Raw genomic sequence first — 22313 nt, forward strand, 5'->3', positions numbered from 1 at the left:
TATCAGCGTTGACCCTCACCAAATCTATCCATACTTCTACCTTTTTCTTTAAAGCCAATGTACCACTATAACTACTGAATTAAGATTTCCATATCCCCTGATTGGTGCCGTCCATTCCTCCCATCGCTGCCTGGTTCCTGAGATCTCCTCCGATTTGAACTTATAAAAGTGTCCAGTTTGATTTTATACTGGTTTTCACCAATAAATCAGATCCTTCATTTCTTTTTTTATACCATACTTGTTGTGGAAGAATTTTTGGCAGCGCCAGGAAACCTAGCTACTTTTTCTTCACTTTGCTGCATTCATGTAGTTTGACTCTTGTGGATTCTTTAGTGGTCCAGATAAAGGAACCAAAATTGATTTTCACCAGTATATCGATAGGCCCGACAGAGAACCAAATCCTTCTATTACCCTCAATACATGTTCAATAGATTCTTCTACGTTTTTCAAAAAGAACAGCTTATTATTCGCATACATATTGCTCTTATCCTCTCTTTTATTTGCTCATTTTGCCTAATCAATATTGCCAGGGGTTCTATAGCCTATCTGCCCAGTTTTAGACTAGTTCAGCCCAGGAGGGGCCATTGCTAGTGTGAAAATTCTAGAGTCGGACCATGTCTCTGAGGACACCTTAATGTGGTGATATGGTACACTCTTTTTGATCAAGTAGTTTGCTAAGATCTGCATTTTTCAATATCTACAGAGCAGGTTTTTATTGTGTGTGCACTAAGGGGAGTATATACGGTAAGCACTTGCACCTGTAGGTCGCTGTTGCACTTTCTGTTGTTTTGTTTTTTTTTTCTGTACTTAAGCAGCGTGCAACCTGCAGTGTGAACAGAAGCATAGAGGTGCAGCCATTTTTTCTTTCTTTTTTTCCATAGCCAAAACAAACATTTTTCAAGATTTTTTGTTGATTTCTTATTTACTATTTTACTATCTATATTTTATTTTGCAGTCTTCATTCTCAAAGATCCAAGGGCCCTCTTATACTGCTCGATATTAAAGGGGTAGTGCGGCGCTAAGAAATTATTCACAGAATAACACACATTACAAAGTTATACAACTTTGTAATGTATATTATGTCTGTGAATCGCCCCCTTCCCTGTGTCCCACCACCCCCGAAAGTGCATTATACATACCTGATCCGTGTCGCGCATGTCCGCCAACTTGTGCCAAGACGTCATCTTCGGGAGGCCGGCTGGCCAAACCGCTCCGACCGTGCCTAGTGCCGGCCGCCTTCTGCAGCGTCATCAGCTGCTCAACCGCGATTGGCTGAGCATAACTGTTATGCTCGCAGCAGAGGGGGGCCGGCATCAGGGAAGGCGGCAGCGATTCGACCGGCCTCCCGCAGATGACGTCTTGGCACAAGATGGCGGACGGGCGCGACACGGATCAGGTATGTATAATGCACCACACTTCCGGGTACACGGGCGGGGGTGGGGGGACACGGGAAGGGGGCGATTCACAGACATAACATACATTACAAAGTTGTATAACTTTGTAATGTGTGTTATTCTGTGAATAATTGTTTACCGCCGCACTACCCCTTTAAGGAGCAAGCGAGCGCCCAAATGCTGAAATAATTACCCTAATTGGTAAAAAAAAAAAAATAGACATTACATCTTATTAAAAGTTCTGTGATGTAAAATTTAGATGTAGTAAAAGGTTTTATATATAAATAATTATTTTAGCTTTAGTGACCAGATTTATAAATGTAATTACACATTTTTGGCACACAGCATCCAGGCTTAAAGTGTCACTGTCGTGTTTTTTTTTCAGAAATCAATAGTAAAGAAACTTTGTAATTGGGTTTATTAGGCAAATATGCCATTATCTGCATTCAAAAAGACTTTCCTAGGCCCCCCCCTCTCTCATTCACTGTCTTTTATCAGAAAATCACATCTGGTTTACATCAGTCTGCCCTGTCTGTTCTATGGAGAGGGGAGAGGAGAGGAGGAAGAAGGGAGATTAGTCGCCAGCAGAGAACAAAGGATTACACAGCCGGACCTGTGTGAAAGCCAGTATTCAGAGGTCAGAGAGGTCAGTGCTGACTTCAGAGGAGATAGCCCAGTGATGTAGCTATAAATTAACTCTTTGTTGTCCTGTTTTGGTGCCTCATCTCCCTCCACCCCTCCCCTCTCCATAAGAGAAGCATGAAGAAAGGGTGGAGAGCTTCACACTGCTTTTTCATGATAAAAATCAATTTTTCGTCTAAAAAACCCAATTACAAAGTTTCTTAAAATCGACTGTACTATTGGTTTCTGCAAAAAAAAAAAAGGGAAACGACAGGTACACTTTAATGCCATATCTGTGAATCTGTTCTGGTGGAAAAGCACCACGCTTTAATTATAGGAGTGCTTTCACTAGCAGCCGGCAGTGTTATCGTTTGGCTGGTCTCCCAGAGATCAGTGATCTGTTTCTCTTATGGCTCTACTAGGCATTGCTCCCACCTAGCCAGAATCCTGCTCCACACTGATGAGGGGCAACACCCCGAAACAGCTGTCTGTGGATGGATACCTGGCTTTGGTTTTTACTTTGTCATTACATTGACTTATAGAGCCACTTAATACGGTGGTTTTGGTGGTTTCCTTACAGGAGCCCTAAGCCATGGACACCCTAGGTCCAGATTTTATAGATCCGGTCTACAGATGAATGAAGCGGATTTGTTAAAGTTCGTACAAAGCCTAACCATCGGCTTTTGAATCCTGCTATCTGGCCGCTCCACGAAAAAGGTGGATACATCCTGAGGGTGGCCTGGAAAAATGGATACAGCCTATGGCGTATGGCTGTACCCAAGCTTTCGAGGAGGTCCTCGGAATGTATCCACCTTCTCCATGGAGCAGGATTCAAAAGCCAATGGTTAGGCTTTGTACGAACCCTAACACAGTGATTTTTAACCTTTTTTGAGCCGCGGCACACTTTTTATACTTAAAAAATCCCGGGGCACACCACCAACCAAAATGGCACTAAAACAGTACATATTATACATATAGTTAATAATATAGATTCTAAATGTATTTATACTCACTCATTGTGAAACCTGGGCCTGTTTTCTTCTCCCCCCTGTGCTTCTCTCCACCAATACTTCTCCCCTGTGCTTCTCTCCACCAATACTTCTCCTCTCCATCAATACTTATCCCCTGTGCTTCCCTCCACCAATACTTCTCCTCTCCACCAATACTTCTCCTCTCCATCAATACTTATCCCCTGTGCTTCCCTCCACCAATACTTCTCCTCTCCACCAATACTTCTCCCCTCCACCAATACTTCTCCCCTGTGCTTCCCTCCACCAATACTTCTCCCCTCCACCAATACTTCTCCCCTCCACCAATACTTCTCCCCTCCACCAATACTTCTCCCCTCCACCAATACTTTTCCTCTCCACCAATACTTCTCCTCGCCACCAATACTTCTCCTCGCCACCAATACTTCTCCTCACCACCAATACTTCTCCTCACCACCAATACTTCTCCTCTCCACCAATACTTCTCCTCTCCACCATTTCTCTCCCCCATCCCCATGTTTCTCTCCCCCCTGCTTCTCTCCCCTGTTTCTCCCCCATCCCCAGGTTTCTCTCCCATTGTTTCCTCCTGTTTCACAGGGGCACCATAGTTTGGGGAACTTTCCCCACGGCACACCCGACCATGTGTCGCGGCACACTGGTTGAAAATCACTGCCCTAACAAATCCGTTTCACTCCTCTCTAATCTGGTCCTATTTTCATTTAGAATTCTGACACTCATGCCCCATAGAACCCTATGGTAGCATCTAGACTTCTGGACAGCTCCAGATGCACATCCAGAAACTGGATGGCATTCCAGATGCTCTGGTGTCAACAAGTGCCTCTGGGTGCTGCTTACAGGGGTTGCTGGTAGAATGACTCCCAGGGATGAAGGGGATCAGCTGATTGTCTGATCATCTCATGCAGCTTCGGGGACAATCACTTTAATAAGTGGAACTTAAAGGGAACCTATCACTTAAAAAACAGCTATAACGCTATGGGAATGTGCTGTAGCAGCACCCAGCACACTTCCCAAAAATGCTTCTACACCCCCTGTCCCTGGAATGTACAGCCCGAAAACTTACGTTATAAAGTCGGCATCCCAAGTAGTCACAGTGGGCGGTGAGCTGCGGCAAATAGTCACGGTCCCTGGGCTTTCCAGAGCAGTAATACCTCTAGCAATGAGTTCGAGGCTTTTTTGCACCTGCGCAGTACGGCGCGGACCGGACCCGCTGTATTGCGCATGAGCGGCACAGAAAGAACGTAGGTGTGCTGACGTTAAGGACAGCACGCGTTCCAGAGCAGTGATGCAGGCTAATCACTGCTCTGGAACGCCCAGGGACCGTGACTACTTTCCGCAGTTTACCGCCCACCGTGACTACTTGGGGGTAATTTACATACAGGGCGCCAACTTTATAAAGTAAGTTTTTGGGCTGTACATTCCAGGGACGGGGGGTGTAGAAGCAGGTTTGGGAAGTGTGCTGGGTGCTGCTACAGCACATTCCCATAGCGTTATAGCCGTTTTTTAAGTGATTGGTTCCCTTTAAGTACAGGTGTATTAAAATGCATTGTACATGTTCTAATAGTCCAGCCGAAGTTCATATAATGTAGCATAACTATATTCCATAACATACATATCTGCTAAGCATCCATGTGACACTTACCCAGTTAGTGCCTTGCTGGAAGAATGGCTTCCAAGTATCATATCGGTCACCATAAAGCAGGATGTACTTGGTGACCCAGTCATAATAAGTGTTGTGTGTTCCCTGAGTGGCAATCCCCATAATTTTATATTTTCTCTTCAGGTCTATTTGAAGCCATGGATTTTTATCACCGGGGGCAGGAGACCACCCACTGCTACCTGCAAATAGAGAGGTCATGGAAATAAGATTTCCAGAGTATCAACCAACGAAAAAGGTTAAACAATCAATCTTCATAGTAGGACAAGACAGGGATCAAGACTGAGGCCAAACTGTAGGGTATGTAGGGTGTCCAATATATGGTCTATGCATCTATGCAACATTCATCAGACTTTAAAGGGAATCTGCCACTAGGTTTATGCAACCTTAAACGAGGGCAGCATAAATTAGTGACAGAAATGCTGAGCAGATCGGTGTATTACTTTTATCATTCTGTTCAGCCGTTCTCCTAATATGCAGGAGAATAGGATTGTTGCCACACCCCTCCTCCGCCCTGCAACTGCTGATTGACAGTTAACTTACTATACACATAGCATGGATAGATAACTGTCAATTAGCAGCTGATGGTGGGAGTTTTCTGATTCTCATGAATATCCAGGACTACTGGGCTCATGCACATAATGAAGAGGACTACTAATTATATGTTATTCAGGAGGAAATCTCTGGATCAGACGCACAGAACAATGTAAGTGATACATCATTCTGTTCAGCTTCTCTGTCATTAGTTCATGCTATCCTTAGATAGGACGGCATAAAAACATTTTCTCTCAGCCTTCATGCAGCCCAAGATACCTTTACTTACCATACAGTCGTGCAAAGTTCGCTGCATAAAAAATATTGTATCTTGAAGAAGCCTCAAATGATGTGAAGTATAAGGGGGAAACCAAGTCATTGTAGCACCATTCTGGGGGGAAAAAACAAACACATTTTTTCTTTCACAAAGTTGTCAGAAAAAAGACAAATTACCGGGAAATTGGGGCTTGATAAGTACAGCGTTGTCCTCTATAAATAGTAACGCAACTGTGAAGATACATTGTAGATACCAAGATGAGTTACCTGAGTCATTAGTCCATAGAATAGAAAAGTAGAAGTTATAAAGTGCAGTCCTTCTAAGTAGTCATGCAGTCTTGGCTTTATTGAACTCCTACAGGCCAAAAAGTGTCCATAAAGGTCAACCTTGGATGCTGCCTGCGTTGGCTTGCGATAAGGCTGTTTGGAGCACTCACCCACCCCCTTCCCGGTTAATCATTAGAATGGGCGGGCCAGCCAGGGATGGATCAGCACTTTGGGGGGGAGGGCAATGCACCAAACGGCCTTACAGGACAGAGCACTACATTAAAACTGCTCAGGAACGGCACAGAGGATGAAGGTAAAAGACACAAAGAATAGAAGTATTTTTGGCCATTGGATAACTTGTATATGACATTTTCACCAGTTTTTCCCTCTGTGAGCTCCATCTCTAGTTTTCAGGTGGAGCCTAGCCTCTATGATGTTTCCCATACACTGCACGCACACAAAAAAAAAGTATAAAGTCTATAGAGTGTACTCTATAGTATACCCTAAGAAGCAGAAGCAGCATGGAGGACATTACAGGTCAGTACTAAACAGTGTAAGCTGTGAGTCAAACACTGGGTTGAGATACACTTACTATGCGTTTCTCTGCAGCTACTCCTCTCTTGTACAATCTCTATAGACTTATATGGGCAGCATAGAGGTCATTAGAGAGCAATTTTTTAAATCATTCTTCCCATATGTCTTTTCCTGAAGCTACTCGCTACCTCTCCTCTGGTATCATCGCTATAGACTTATATTGGTAGCATCGCTATAGACTTATATGGGTAGCATAGAAGTCTATAGACAGTAATTTTTATATCAGTATTTCCATGTGTGTCTCTCCCTGCAGCTATTACTTTTTTTTCTTGTACCATCTTCATCAACTTATACAGGCAGCACAGAAGTCTATAGAGTGATCTTCATCAGTCTTTCCATATTTCTCCCTGTAGCTACGCCTCTTTTATAATGCCATCTCCATAGACTTATACAGGCAGCATAGAAATCAATAAGGTGCAATTTTTTTTATCCATCTTTCTATGTGTTTCTCTCCTTGCAGCTACTCCACTGCTCTCCTCTAGTATCATCTCCATAAACTTATATGGGCAGCATAGAAGTCAATGAAGTTATTCCATGTGTCTCTTCCCGCAGCTATTCCTTTTTTCTAGAACCGTCTCCATACACTTATGCGCCCGGCATAGAAGTCCACTCCATACACTTATACAGGCATCATAGTAGTCAATGGAAAGCATTTTTTTATCCATCTTTCTACGTGTCTCTCCCTGCAGCTACTCTTCTCCATAGACTTATACGGGCAGCATAGAAGTCAATGGAAAACATTTTTATATCCATCTTTCTACGTGTCTCTCCCTGCAGCTACTCTTCTCAATAGACTTATACGGGCAGCATAGAAGTCAATGAAGTTATTCCATGTGTCTCTTCCCGCAGCTATTCCTTTTTTCTAGAACCGTCTCCATACACTTATGCGCCCGGCATAGAAGTCCACTCCATACACTTATACGGGCAGCATAGAAGTCAATGGAAAACATTTTTATATCCATCTTTCTACGTGTCTCTCCCTGCAGCTACTCTTCTCTATAGACTTATACGGGCATCATAGAAGTCAATGGAAAGCATTTTTTTTATCCATCTTTCTATGTGTCTCTCCCTGCAGCTACTCTTCTCCATAGACTTATACAGGCATCATAGAAGTCAATGGAAAGCATTTTTTTTATCCATCTTTCTATGTGTCTCTCCCTGCAGCTACTCTTCTCCATAGACTTATACAGGCAGCATAGAAGTCAATGGAAAGCATTTTTTTATCCATCTTTCTACGTGTCTCTCCCTGCAGCTACTCCACTCCACTCCATAGACTTATACGGGCAGCATAGAAGTTACTTTTAAAAGCCTTTCAGTTAGGGAGGAGAAAAGGAACCTGATAAATAGACATAATAGATTTACAAGTTCCTATATTCACTTAGTTTGTGGATGCAGTACCTATTTATAGGAGAATGTACATGCTTAGAAGTCCATCAATGACTATGATATAAGCCATGAATTGTTTAGCTGTTTATCATTTACCTTAGTTTGTGGCTTTGTCTAGCCCAGGGATGGGGAACCTTGGCTCTATAGCTGTTGCAAAACTACAACTCCCACTATGACTGGACATCCAAAGCTTTAGCTTTGGCTGTCCAGGCATGATGGGAGTTGTAGTTTTACAACAGCTGGAGGGCCAAGTTTCCCTACCCCTGGGCTAGCCAGACAATATCCTCACCTCTATCTGGACCATAAAAAGACACCAGGATGTGGGAGAGTGTACATTCACTGTGTGCAAAATGTATCAATAGAGAAACCCGTTCAGATGGTGCGGCCAGCAATAACAGATGTTTCGAAGCTGGTGGAATCACTCTAATAATTGCAGTTATACATTATCCGAGTAAATCCTTATCCAAGACATCCCCCACTGACATCTGTCCCGCTGCCTCCTCACTTTCTGTCGCCAGTCCTTTCTAGGCAGCAGATGGAGATGAATTATTCCACCGACAAATGCTTCGCTTTCCAGGTTTAAATACCACATCCGCACAATTCAAGACAGTCAGCCCACATCGGACCTGACAGGGAGGCAGCTAATTTGGAATCGTACCTGAGCTGTATCATGTTGTAGCCTTTGTTCTGGTTATATAACACTAGAGAAGCTGCAGCGGGTGGTGTCATCCACATTAGTCTTCATAGCCTTTATACTAATGCTAGGCGTCAGGTAAGGCTGGGTTCATACTACGTTTTTTTCATCTGTTTTTTTTTGCAAAAAAGAATTTTAAAAAATGGATTGCAAAAACCTAGTGTGAACCCAGCCTAAGGGTTCACATTGCGTTTTTGAAATTTGTTTAATGTATACTATTTATGAAAAAAACGGATGCAATTGTGTGTTATCCGTTTGGATCAGTTTTTCCATTGACTTCCATTATAAAAAAAACTGATTAAAACAGATGCTTTTTTTTAACGGACACAAAAGTAGTGTTGACTACATTTGGCTGGGTTCAAACTGCATTTTTGCAATCCGTTCAATGTATCCGTTTTGAACGTATTCAACACTACTTTTCTGTAATACATCTGTTCTCTTTTTATCATGGAAAATGGATCCAAACGGATGACACACAATTGCATCCTTTTTGCATCCGTTTTTTTAAAATAAAACATATATGTTATACGGATTGCAAAAACGCAGTGTGAACCCAGCCTTTTTCTGTTCGTTAAAAGTAACCAATTAAGGCTATGATCACACTACGTAAAATAACGGCCATTGTTTTCACCGACCGGACTTTTGCGGCCAAAACTACGGCCCTAGAATTACAATCGTATGGGCTAGTCGTGAAACTACGGCCGTTGTTTAATTTCGATTCCTAGCATGATTATAGGGAACCTCAAAACAACAGCAGTAGATTTACGGCGCGGACAACGGCCGTTATCTTACGTAGTGTGAACATAGCCTAAAAACGTATACATTGAATGAATTGCAAAAACGCAATGTGAACCCAGCTAACTGGCTGCTCAGGAGGGGGAAGATAAGCTCCTACCTAAAGGCCAGGTGCACATAGGATGCTAATGGAGATATTTTTGGAAGGGAGAAAAACAGCCAGATGTTACCTGGAGGAGGACAGGAAGTGCAGGATTTTAGTAGCATTCTGATCCATATTTATTAAATAAGGATCAAATTAAATTGATATGGATCATATCAAATATGATCCATTTAACCCAAAATGACAGGACTTTAACACTTCCATAAAAACCTGGGCAGTAGTGGTGGAGAGTGGACAGGCAGCAGCGGGCATTAGATCCAGTAATGTATAGGATGCTGGCTGAATGGTCTAGGTCAGGGATGTTGCAAAACTGTTGCAAAACTGCAATTCCCATCATGCCTGGACAGCCAAAGCTTTAGTTTTGGCTGTCTGGGCATGAAGGGAATTGTAATTTCTATGTATTGCACATCTGAAGCCAACAAATAGTTACTGTTTTTTATGTACCATGTGCTTCTCCCAACCTATGTGAGATGTTTTTCTTTCTAGCCTATTACTTTTCTTCTTTTTCTTACATACATTGCTTTCCACCACTCACAGGGTCCCTTACACAGCCCCTGTAGGAAGTTACTTGTTGGGAGGAGGTGTAGCGTCAGTCCTACTCAGATTCTCGTGGGAGAAGGACACTCAGAACAGACTTCCCTGCTGTATCTGGGACAAGTGCAGTTCAGTCTAGTCTGGTCTGTGTCTAAGACACGTGTATGCAGAACCAACCAGAGAAACTCAGTTCTTTCAGTCCATCTATTATATCTATTATGCAGTGCTAGACACTACCAAGGGAGAAGGCTCAGGGATCATCCTAGCCCACGTCTAAAAAGTGCAGGGCAGTATTCTGATATACAAGAGGAACTAGCCTGGATAGAACAAAGCTACCAGGAAGGTGGATAGAATAAAGCTACCAAGAAGTTCTATGTATTCTTTCTTGCAGTGCAAGTAACCGGGGAGACTCGGACACTTACCTTCATCCAGATAACCACAGCTGGGGCTTGTATCACCCTATTAGGACGGGAGCTCGACACTGTTGGGCAGAAGGTGGTTAGACTATAGTCTATACATGGATACAAGTAAACTTCTTACTCTCAAGTATCTCCTCAAGTTCCAGCAGAGCACAGTACTACACTGGGTTGGGACTCCCTTGACAAAACTGCTCTACTTTGTTTTCAACTCTTCAAGCACTGCTACAACTACCTCTACTGTATTTTGCTCCAAGTTTTCCCGCAGCACAAACGAGTTTAAGCACTAAAAGTCTGTACAAAGATCTATCTATTTGCTGCCAAAGTGTTTTGTATTTTCAAGAGACTGTGCAGTAAAGCTGTTCTATTTTTTCATCACTGGGACTCAGTCATCTTTTCCTCTGCACCAACACCTAGCCACACACCTTGGGTCATTTTTTCCCTTTCTAAGGGTGGTGTTACCGATAGTTCGGGTGGGTCAATTGCCACTAAGGACTACCGTGACAAGAGCCCAAGGGACCCATCACAACCCGGCAGGTCACCAACTCTTTGGGGAACACTACAAACCCGCCACACTAAAGCAGGTACCAACATCACACCTGTGTGCTGGACTGGCGTCACAACACTACCATCACTGGCCGAGTACTGCAGTGACATACCAGAAAAGCGCACACCATCACACCACAGATCCCTTGCCTGTTCTATGAGAATACATACTTGCAGCGCAAGTGACAGCCCTGTTAACCCCCACTGGCCACAGCATACTATACCTACTCCACGGTCCGGCTTGCTTCGGGGGTTCCCGGCATCTTGACGACCCGTTCAGCCAATCACTGTGCTGTGGCGGGGCAGCGCACTGATTGGCTGAGCTTAGCACAGCCTCTTTGACACGGAACAGCAGTGGCTTTAGCCATCTGTTCCTATATTCCATTCCCAGTTATGCACATTGTGATATCCGGAGAGCAGGAAAGGTACTATCTTTTCTGCTCTCCAGTTCTCCACTTCCTCCATCTGCCCTTCCGTGCTGATAACTTCCAAAGACGAGAGGGGTGGGAGCATGTTGCAGACATTGTCCAATGGCTGTCTGATGTCGTTGAAACATCAGTAACATCGGGCAGCAATTGATCACTGCTCACAACATGCTCCCACCCCCCTCTTGTCTTCGAAAGTTATTAGCACGAACATGCAAATGGAGGAAGCTGAGCGCTGGAGAGCAGAAAAGGTAGGATCTTTCCTGCTTTCCAAATATCCCTTTTAAAGGGAGAATAACCCCATAATCCAGTGCAATACAGACCACCAAACGGCAGAACACAAGCAGACATCAGATCAAACTTTCATTTGCAAGAATCCCGGGCTGACCCTCAGTTTTTATCCCAGATTTCACATTTGTAATATCATGGATCCATGTGAGGTTTAGATCCATCATCATTCATGCCAAATCATGGTGAAATAGTGGAAATAATTAATTTTTGCTACGAATTGTTTTCTGCGGTGGCAACAAAAATCCACAAGGAAATTTACTGGTGAACAGGTTTGAAGAAACCCCATTGACACACATGGGATCAAAACAGAGTTGGAAGACCATGTCAGATCCGACACATGAACAGGACCAATAGCTCCAAATATCTGCTTTCTGCATGGGGCTTTAGGTTGAGTTCAGTAGTACAGTATACCCTCAACATACAATATTAGGCTATGTTCTCACTACGTAAACTTACGGTCGTATTTACGACCGCAAAAATACGGACGTAAGTTTGAGGTTCACTGATATGAATGCAATGCAATGGAACTAAGGTCGGGAAGTGCACACTATGTACGAACTTATGGTTGGATTTTATACGGCCCCGTGAAAAATGAACAAGACCATTATATGCGGCCGGAAATGCTGCACCTACGGCCATGAGTTTCAATGCGGACACGAACGTACATCTGATATCTGCCAAAGTAAACTTGATTTTGATATAAAATATATTCTGAGTGGTTTCTCGGGCTGGGCGCTATATTTAAAGTAAACGACCTGTGTCAGCCCGCTTGAAATCATTCTAGGAATCCACATTAAACAACGTCCGTTTGTTCACGGCTAGCACTTATGGTCGGAAGTGTATGTGCGACTGTATGTGCGAACGCAAATCCTCGGCCGTGAAAAATTACGACCGTAAGTTTATGTAGTGTGAACATAGCCTTATTTGGTTCCAGGACGACCATTGTATGTTGAGACCAAAATTCTATGGAAAATTGGCCCAGGTAAAGAGCAGCACAGGACATGTAGTATCACACTATACTCTGGAGAATCACTACTAGACAGCCAACTAGTGCAGCTACTTCACTAATACTGGGGATTTACCAGCAAAATCGCCATTTTCATTGGTTGGTTATCTAGTTATTTACATGTGCCGCAGATCCTGACTGTCCATAGCATTGTATCTTGAGTGTGGTCTCAACTTACGATGGTCCAGAAAGGACCGTTGTTTGTTGAAAATATTGTATCTTGAGGCCATTGTAAGTTGAGGCGTCACTGTATTCTGGTCAATGTTTTTTTTTTAAATAAAACCATAAGTGGGTCAAAAACAGAAGAAAATTCAAATGTATCCATTTATAGTTTTTATCTGTTGGTTCATCATCATCATCATCATCATCAAAATAATAATAATAATCAGGTTAAGATTTCAGTGTGTGAGCACCAGCCTGATAAAAGTTGCAGACTAAGCATCACTGACCTGATGCAGGTCATCAGGTTATTGTTTCTATAGACCAGAATGACACTTTTTACTATTAGATGTTATCTGTGAAGCTCGGTATCTAGAACAGGTTTTAGCTAACTATGCAAGATTTGCAGCTTCCTCCTCGGCAGAGGAGCATAAAACAGTTCTGTGTGTGGCAGCATGGCAAAAAAGACATGATAACATAAAGATGTAAAAAAAAGGAGATAAACACTTGATATACCAACACGCAAATGAAAAAAAAAAAATAGCACTAAAGTAAAAAAAAAAAATCTGGTAACATGTTAGATGAAGACTTTGGATAAGTGACAGCGAGTGATGTCAGTACAAGGATCTGCATGCAGTATCCCATGGGGAGCCTTGCAGGTTGAGTGTTTTGCATTGCATGCCATAAGATAAATGTGCCTTTGTATAGTGTATTATATTGTTTGTACTGTTAAAAGCAATGTATTTTCTGCAACTGTAACTGTGAATTCATGTGTTGGGCAAAGCTTACATCTATGCGAGGAATAAACCATGTTTACCACTGTAAGATTTTGCTAGACTTTGGGTGAAGCTTGGCTAGATCAGTCATTCTTCGGTAGAAAATTAGTGTACAGTAGGGATGAGCGAATTTATAGTGCTAGAAAAGCCTGGAAAAGCTGGATCCAGTCCTGGGAAGCTGGGAGAAGTTTCCCAGGACTGAATACAGCTTTTCCAGACACCTGTAGTAAGTAAGGGGTTATATTTTGTTGTAATCTGCACACCAATGAGCTCCCTCTTTTCTCTTCACCTCTTTGTTCCTTTTTCTTCGCACTTTCTTCTCCACCACTCACAGGGGACATTACACCTCCAGTAGGAAGTTGGTTGTCACATGGAGAGAGGAAGTACACGCCCATACTCAGCGAGTCTTACCTAAGTCTTGGTGGAGAGAGGATGCAACATAAGACAATCCCTGCTGTAGCCCAGCTGGGCCCTGGCTTTGCCAAGTCCCCTCTCCAGTCCGTGTCCAGTCTAGTCTAGTTGGTGGTAGTGGATAGACGCATATGGGTGAACCAGACACCAGTTTCTTGAAAGCAGAACCTCTACTAACTATGCAATGTTAAGTCACTCAGGAGAGGAAAAGTCAGAGATCACCCCATCCCGTGCCGTGAACATTTCTAACAATGCAGGACAGTATCCTGACAAGAGGAACTGATCCAGATAGAGTACGTAGGCTTCTAGCAACTTTGCTCTATCTCACAGCGCGGGTGTAACCAGGAAATCCTGTCCACTCTGCTCAACTCAGGTACCAAGGTCTGGGGCTTGTGTCACCCATATAGGACGGGTCACCCGACACTGTAGGACAACAGGTGGTATAACGACAACAAAGGTCGAAACACGGGCACAAGTAGTCTTCTATTTTCAAGTCTTCAGCATTCTACTTCTTCTTCTTCTAAAGTTCCGGCAGAGCAAACTTCTACCCTGGGTTGGGACTCTCAGTACAGACTCCTCTCTACTACTCTGAACTTACAGTACAAACTTCTCTCCACTGTTCTGGACTCTCAGTACAAACTCCTCTCTACAACCCTCAGCTCTTCTACCCTAGAAGCTCTCAGCACAGATTCTGTTCTGTCACGTCTACAGTCTGCTATCAGATATTGTACAAAGTATTCTCACAGTAAAGGAAATTTATATATGGTAACTGGACTCAGTGATTATTGTTCCGGCACCTACACAGTAGATACCACATCCTTGGGTCATCTCCCCTTTCTTTGGGTGGTGGTACCGATAGTCCAGGTGGGTCACAGCTCCACTCCGGACCACCGTGACAAGTACCCAAGGGTCCCCCTCACAGCCCGGCAGGTCACCGACCACAGGGGAAAGGACATAGCTAGCCTCACTAGAACAAAAGCAGGTGTGCTCCCATACCTGTGCCTCCCACTGGCACTGGCGTCACAACAGTACAACTTCAGGCTGAGCTGTATTTCGACCAACCACCACAGTAGTGGCGTCACACATCACCATCACATCAAACACACACGCCACATAAGCAGCACCTGCCAAACCCTGGCAGACAGCAGACTTTCTCTAGAGAGGTCTGAGTGTTTAGTCCCGTACCAATTGGTAGAACGAGCAGGGTGAAGACCGTGCTGCAGCGTGTCCTCTCCCCGCTCTGTGCTAGAAAAAGAAAGGTCAGACTTATAATGGAGCTCTATGGAGCCTGACTCTTTTTTTCTTGCACAAAGCAGAGAGAGAATGCGCTCCAGCATGATCCTCTCCCTACTCATTATCCCGTCCAATAGGGGTCTGAAGGTTCTGCAGCCTATTTCTTATGACAGATACTGCTTCCCACAGTTACTGGTTGTCATACACTTAGGTCGGTCACTGTGTCTTACCACATTGCCGTCTAAGCAGTTCATGCCATGTGTTATATGTGCAGATGTAAGTGTTGTGAATCCAGTACTTTGCTGACATCTAGTGTCAGCTTTTTGTAGGAGCATGTGAGAAAATACTCAACGTAAAACAGTCACCACATTCACCTAACATGCAGGGCCGTATTACCAGCTGCTGCTGCCCCAGGCACTAAATCTGAAGACGCTTCATCTTCTCTAACCAATTGGCATCATGATTTTCTAGTTTCTGAACATCATATTGATATCTGATCAGTCTTAGGCCTCGTTCCCACATTTAGTGTACGTCACCACATGGAGCCCAGACCAGACCCTCATGCGGTAACCAATAGGCGTATGGCCAATAATCCTGGTAACAGCACATGACTACTGAGGAAGAAATGGGAGCCTGGTTTCGGCCACATATATTTCTCTACATATAGAAACATTGTCTGAATCGCGTTTTTTATGGTTTTTAACTGCTTAAAACATAAACAAATTTCCACATTGAATCAATGATTAGAGCCGTCTGCATATTGTCTGAAGGAATTCTCACCACAAGATTGGTAGATTGGTAGGTAATAACTCCAGGCGTCACATGTAAAACCGCCACACCAGACCTGACCAATACCACCATACTGTGACTGGATAACACCGCCACACCAGACCTGACCAATACCTCCATACTGTGACTGGATAACACCGCCACACCAGACATGACCAATACCGCCTTACTGTGAATGGATAACACTGCCACACCAGACCTGACCAATACCACCATACTGTGACTGGATAACACCGCCACACCAGACCTGACCAATACCTCCATACTGTGACTGGATAACACCGCCACACCAGACCCGACCAATACCGCCTTACAGTGAATGGATAACACCGCCATACCAGACCTGACCAATACTGCCATACTGTAACTGGATAACACCGCCACACCAGACCTGACCAATACCTCCATACTGTGACTGGATAACACCACTATACCAGACCTGACCAATACCACCATACTGTGACTGGATAACACCGCCATACCAGACCTGACCAATACCACCATACTGTGACTGGATAACACCGCTATACCAGACCTGACCAATACAGGTGCACTGTTTAGACAAGTGATGAATAGGAGAAAACCAGCCTGGGGGGGGTTCTTAATGACGAGGAGGGAGAGGAGGATGAAAGCACAGACCAGGCCACAGCAGTATGACACAGCACTGCAGATTAAAAGATAATTTTTTGCCCTAAGCAAGGCACTGGGCGAATTTTAAAAGACCTGACCGGTAATGATTTACTCTCATCAAACGGATGGTACTAGCGGTTTGGTGGGGTGGGTTAATGGATACAGAGTCGCTTTAATGCAATGAAACTCCAACATGCGTGAACATACCCTGATAACCTGCTCACATTAACTTAAATTACCGTCAATGAGGAACAACTTTAACCAAGCACATTACGCTGAAAAATCACTATGCTGTTTACTATGATTTTTCGGCACCTAACATAAAGCATGTCACCTTTTTAGGCATGGGAGCACAGATTCAGCTTCAGAAGTTGTTGCCACATTCATTTGTGTTCATTTTTTGGGCTAATCGTAAAGAAAGTTCGCCAGCTTTAAATATTGATATAAAATAGTTGCTGTGTCCTAAGTATAAATAGGAATATAGGGGAAGATTTATCAAACATGGAGTAAAGTGAAACTGGCTCAGTTGCCCCTAGCAACCAATCAGATTCCACTATTCATTCCTCACAGACCCTTTGGAAAATGAAAGGTGGAATCTGATTGGTTGCTAGGGGCAACTGAGCTAGTTTCACTTTACTCCATGTTTGATAAATACGTACATACATTTTAAAGTACTGCAGAACATACAATATATACACTGCTTTGAGAATACCAACGCTAGGACAAGCAAAAGAGAGTGGGGGTAACAGGAGGATATACGGTCAAAACTGCTGACAAATGCAGCAGCCATTGCAGTGACTTGGTGCTCAGTCAGCAGAGAAGATGCAGAAACCTCGCTGACATGACGCTTTCCTGCACTGCCCTTCCAGGAAGTAATGGTCCAGATTCCCCACAGTGAAATGCAATATCCAGAGTGCAGGCGGCTTTCTCGCTTACAAACCGTTGAGTAATGTACTCTCATCCCTTATAAATCTATGTTACTGTACAGGTGTCAGATAAAAATAACCATCTGTAATAATGCATCGCTGACGTAACGAGCAGTAAAAAGATCCCATTCAGAACTGCAGGGAAGGCAAGCCTGTGAGATGTTGTGGGCAACTGGAGCGTGCTCGGGTCCGATCGTTCGGCATTTGATTACCGGTGGCTAAAGAAGTTGGACACAGCCCTAGGGAGTCCTGGAAGACATGGATATAGCTATAGGCTGTTTTCCTGGACTCCATAGGGCTGCATCCAACTTCTTAAGCCATCGGTAATCAAATGCCGAACGATTGGACTCGAACATGCTCCTGTTCCATTCATCTCACATATATTGTTTTAGTGTTGAAAGTTAAAGGAGAAGTCCGGTGAAAATTTTTATTTGAGTATTGTTTTGCCCCCCAAAAGTTATACAAATCACCAATATACACTTATTACGGGAAATGCTTATAAAGTGCTTTTTTTCCTGCACTTACTACTGCATCAAGCCTTCACTTCCAGGATAACATGGTGATGTCACTTCCTGGATAACATGGTGATGTCACTTCCTGGATAACATGGTGATGTCACTTCCTGGATAACATGGTAATGTCACGACCCGACACCCAGAGCTGTGCGGCTGTGGCTGCTGGAGAGGATGATGGCAGGGGGACACTGAGGGACACAGGGCAGTGGAGGGACACTGAGCATCCCTCTGCCATCATCCTCTCCAGCAGCCGATGCACAGGAAGAAATCGGTGCTTATCCTACATTTGCCAATTTTGTCTGCCTCCAACCCATCAATGTCAAGAACTGACAATTCACTTGTCTCATATATTACACCCCTTGGCAAGAATTATTATGATGAAACAGTCAGTTACATCTATTAATCGTGTTAATGATATGGCCTATGGCCATGTTCACACTACGTAAGTTCCGTAGTAATCACGGCTGTTGTAGTGCTGCCTTCTAAGCAATCCCGGCCGGAGTGTATACACATAGTATACACTCTGGCCGGGATCCCTAGTAGTCCTGTCAGTTCACACAATGGTGCTCCGGCCGCTCGCTCCATTGTGAGCAGCGGGGAATTCGGATGCGGGCGCGTGCAGAGATGCGCCCACATCCGAATTCAGCGGTAGTGAAGATCATCCGGTCGGTACTGCAGTCTTACACTGTGAGAACATGGCCTATGAGTATATATATATATATATATATATATATATATATATATTCATTTACAGTTGTATACATAGCAACTACTATACATTAGCCTATGAGCCATTTCTCATGGCATCAATATATTATGTGTAACACGGTTAATGAATTATTCTAACCATTTAAAGGGGTTGTCCGGCGATAAAAAATTATTCACAGAATAACACACATTACAAAGTTATACAACTTTGTAATGTATGTTATGTCTGTGAATGGCCCCCTTCCCCGTGTTTCCCCCCACCCACGCTAGACCCGGAAGTGTGGTGCATTATACTCACCGCATCTCGTGTCGTCCACGGTCTCCGATCGTCAGCAGTGACGTCTTCTTCGGGAGGCCAGCGGATCTTCCAGAGTCCGGCCACCCTCTGCAGCGTCATCCGAAGCTCAGCCGCGATTGGCTAAGCATAACTGTGCTCAGCCAATCGCGGCTGAGCGGCTGATGACGCGGCCACGTCATCAGCTGCTCAGCCGCGATTGGCTGAGCACAGTTATGCTCAGCCAATCGCGGCTGAGCTTCGGATGACGCTGCAGAGGGCGGCCGGCACTCGGGAAGATCCGCTGGCCTCCCGAAGAAGACGTCACTGCTGAGGATCGGAGACCGTGGTCGGCACGTGACAGGTAATGTATAGCGCACCACACTTCCGGGTACACGGGTGGGGGTGGTGGGACACGGGGAAGGGGGCCATTCACAGACATAACATACATTACAAAGTTGTATAACTTTGTAATGTGTGTTATTCTGTGAATAATTTTTTATCGCCGGACAACCCCTTTAACCTTTTCAGGTCCTAGGATTTTTGAGAACATTAACAGGTATAAACTGTTGTCAATAGGCAAATCTTCCCACTTCCACCCTAATACAACCCTAATTCAATCATTACATCTAAGAGAAGGGCACTTAGAGGTCCTTTAAGGAGCATCTGCCACCGTTTTATTAAACTCCTTTGGGAACATCAGACTAAATGATGGATTTTATTTTTAGTGTCGTACGGCACCATTTTCCAGAAATGTTTAATTTAGTGCAAAAGACTTGCAAAAGAGTCTATAGGGTAGAGCTTATAGACCAGCTCAGTCGGAGCGTTATCGACCGCTATGTCCGTGGTGGGGTGGAAGCCCCACTGACTATTCACAAGGGGCCACAATATAAGTTATATACAGTTCACTTAAGCCTGCATAATATATTTAAAGGGGTAGTTCAGTAAAATGTTTTTCTTTCAAATCAACTGGTGTCAGAAAGTTATAGAAATTTGTAATTTATTTCTATTTAATAATCTCAAGTCTTAAGCTCCAGCACCTATCAGCTGCTGTATGTCCTGCAGGAAATGGTGTATTCTTTCTAGACTGACACAGTGCTCTCTGCTGCCATCTCTGTCCATGGCAGGAGAAGTTTTCTATGGGGATTTGCTACTGCTCTGGACAGTTCCTGCCATGGGAGCCTACTTAGTAGTGGCAGTGTAAGGTACTGCAGCACTGTTCCATTCAAATTAAAGTGGCAACACAGCAACATCTTGTGGCAATGGTGTCCATTGATTGATCAGGCATTAAAAAGTATTGGGTCCATCACGGAAGTATGCGTATGCCAAGTCATCCCATAACAGCCATAGCACTACATAGTATATTAATGGGAATACTCTCAGTAGCTGATCAATAATGTAACAAGAAATGATTAGATGGCTAAGTGGGCAAACGTTGTTGGTAGAATGTCGGAAGCAACGTAAGACGGGTTTAAGTTAAAAGGATAGATAGGAGTACTAAATGACCCAATTACTGCCGGTCAGAGGAGAATGGGAAAAAGACTATAGGACAACATGGCCAAGACAGGTAAGTAGTCACTGCAATAACTGGTGGATTCCTGGCAGATTATTTGCAGATTTTAGGGGCTGAATAAATAGGCAAAAGATACAGAGCAACACCTAAGAAAAGGTATATACATTATCCTTTAATGGTTTTCTTCTTTATCCACTTTTTGGCTAAAAAACAACTAGCCCAATAAAAAATTCTAGAAAGGAGCTATTTCTCCCAATAGGGTTATTAAAGCTGTGCATAGCCTTTCTATAATATAACTATGGAGGCAAAGAGGAAATAAACTCTGAATAGGTTTCCATACACTCTGTCTCACGAGAAGAGAGGGTTGGGTACATAAGCCTGGGTGGAGCCACATACAGTTCTCTAACTTTATAGACTTAATGTTAGCAGGTTAAACCATTGTTAGGTAACATCCACCTACTCCCATTAGGTTGGATTCACACTTTGCAGCCGCAGGAGGGTGGTGAGGTATGCCTGGGCTGTGGTAAAACATACAAATTACCAGGAATTGAATCTATGATTTTTTTTGGTAAGGAGAGGTAAAGCAGCTAAAACTATTGTAGGCGGCATGCAGTGGCTCACCACTAACCACGTGTGAATCAAGCCTTAGGCTACAAACCCACCTGGCGGGTCTGCAGCGAGTCCCCTCGCTGCGTATTTGCAGCGAGACTCGCTGCAGATCCCGGCCCTATACTTTTAATGGCAGACAAACACGCAGCAGGGATGTACATCCCTGCTGCGAGTTTGTCTGCAGCCCTCCCCATTAACCCCCCCGGCCGCCGGAGCTGATACTTCACCTGATCCCGGCTCCGGCGGTTCCCGATGTCTTCAGCAAGCCGGAGCGGGGACCAGGTGAAGTATATGCTCCAGCCAGCCGCCCGCAGCCCCAGCCGCCCGCAGCCCCGGCCGCCCGATCGCCCCCCCCCCCCCCCCCCCCGCAGCACCGATCGCACGCCCCCCACAGCACCGATCGCTTGCACGCCCCCCCCCCCCCAATCGCGCCCCCGCAGCTCGATCGCCCCCCGGCAGCCCCGGCCGCCCCCCCCCCGCAGCACCGATCGCACGCCCCCCCCAATCGCCCCCCCCCCCCGCAGCACCGATCGCTCACACGCCCCCCTGCAGCCCCGGCCGCCCGATCACCCCGATGGGGGGCTGCAGGGGGGCGATCGGTGCTGCCAGGGGCGATCGAGTGGCCGGGGCTGCGATTGGGGGCGGCGTGTAAGCGATAGGTGCTGCGGGGGGCGATCGGGCGGCTGGCTGGAGCATATACTTCACCTGGTCCCCGCTCCGGCTTGCTGAAAATATCGGGAACCGCCGGAGTCGGGATCAGGTGAAGTATCAGCTCCGGCGGGGTTAATGGGGTGGGCTGCAGACAAACTCGCAGCAGGGATGTACATCCCTGCTGTGTGTTTGTCTGCCATTAAAAGTATAGGGCCGGGATCTGCAGCGAGTCTCGCTGCAAATACGCAGCAAGGGGACTCGCTGCAGACCCGCCGAGTCGGTTTGTAGCCTTAAAGGGATAATGTCATTTCAACTTCCCTCCATACAATAGCCTATGTGATTTGTAACATATTTGGCAAATCGCTTTATCAAAAGGTGACTCCTTACTCCAGAAAAACAACTCTAAAATCTTGGCTACTAGGTATATTCCTTCTCTGCAATCTGCTGTTCACTGCCTGTTGTTAGGGGAAATCTGTCTTTAGCAACAGAGACAGCAAGATGGGACATAGGGGCGGGGCATGAAAGGGAGAGAGGGGGGGGGGGAGAGGGTCTGCATGGCCCACTAAAGGTAAA

General features: G+C 44.8%; 1 protein-coding gene across 2 annotated transcripts in view; it reads right to left on the minus strand.

The window, feature by feature from the left end:
* Window positions 1-22313, minus strand: part of CNTNAP1 (contactin associated protein 1) — a 59325-nt gene that overhangs the window by 34888 nt on the left and 2124 nt on the right. For both annotated transcript variants that reach the window (XM_069952469.1, XM_069952468.1), the window contains exons 2-3: window positions 5503-5604; window positions 4665-4861 (exon numbers count right to left, since the gene is read on the minus strand). In XM_069952469.1, coding sequence (XP_069808570.1) covers window positions 4665-4861; window positions 5503-5604 — 299 coding nt within the window. The remainder of the gene's footprint in view (window positions 1-4664; window positions 4862-5502; window positions 5605-22313) is intronic.

The sequence above is a fragment of the Dendropsophus ebraccatus genome, chromosome 14, assembly GCF_027789765.1.
Source record: "Dendropsophus ebraccatus isolate aDenEbr1 chromosome 14, aDenEbr1.pat, whole genome shotgun sequence".
Lineage (NCBI taxonomy): Eukaryota > Metazoa > Chordata > Amphibia > Anura > Hylidae > Dendropsophus > Dendropsophus ebraccatus.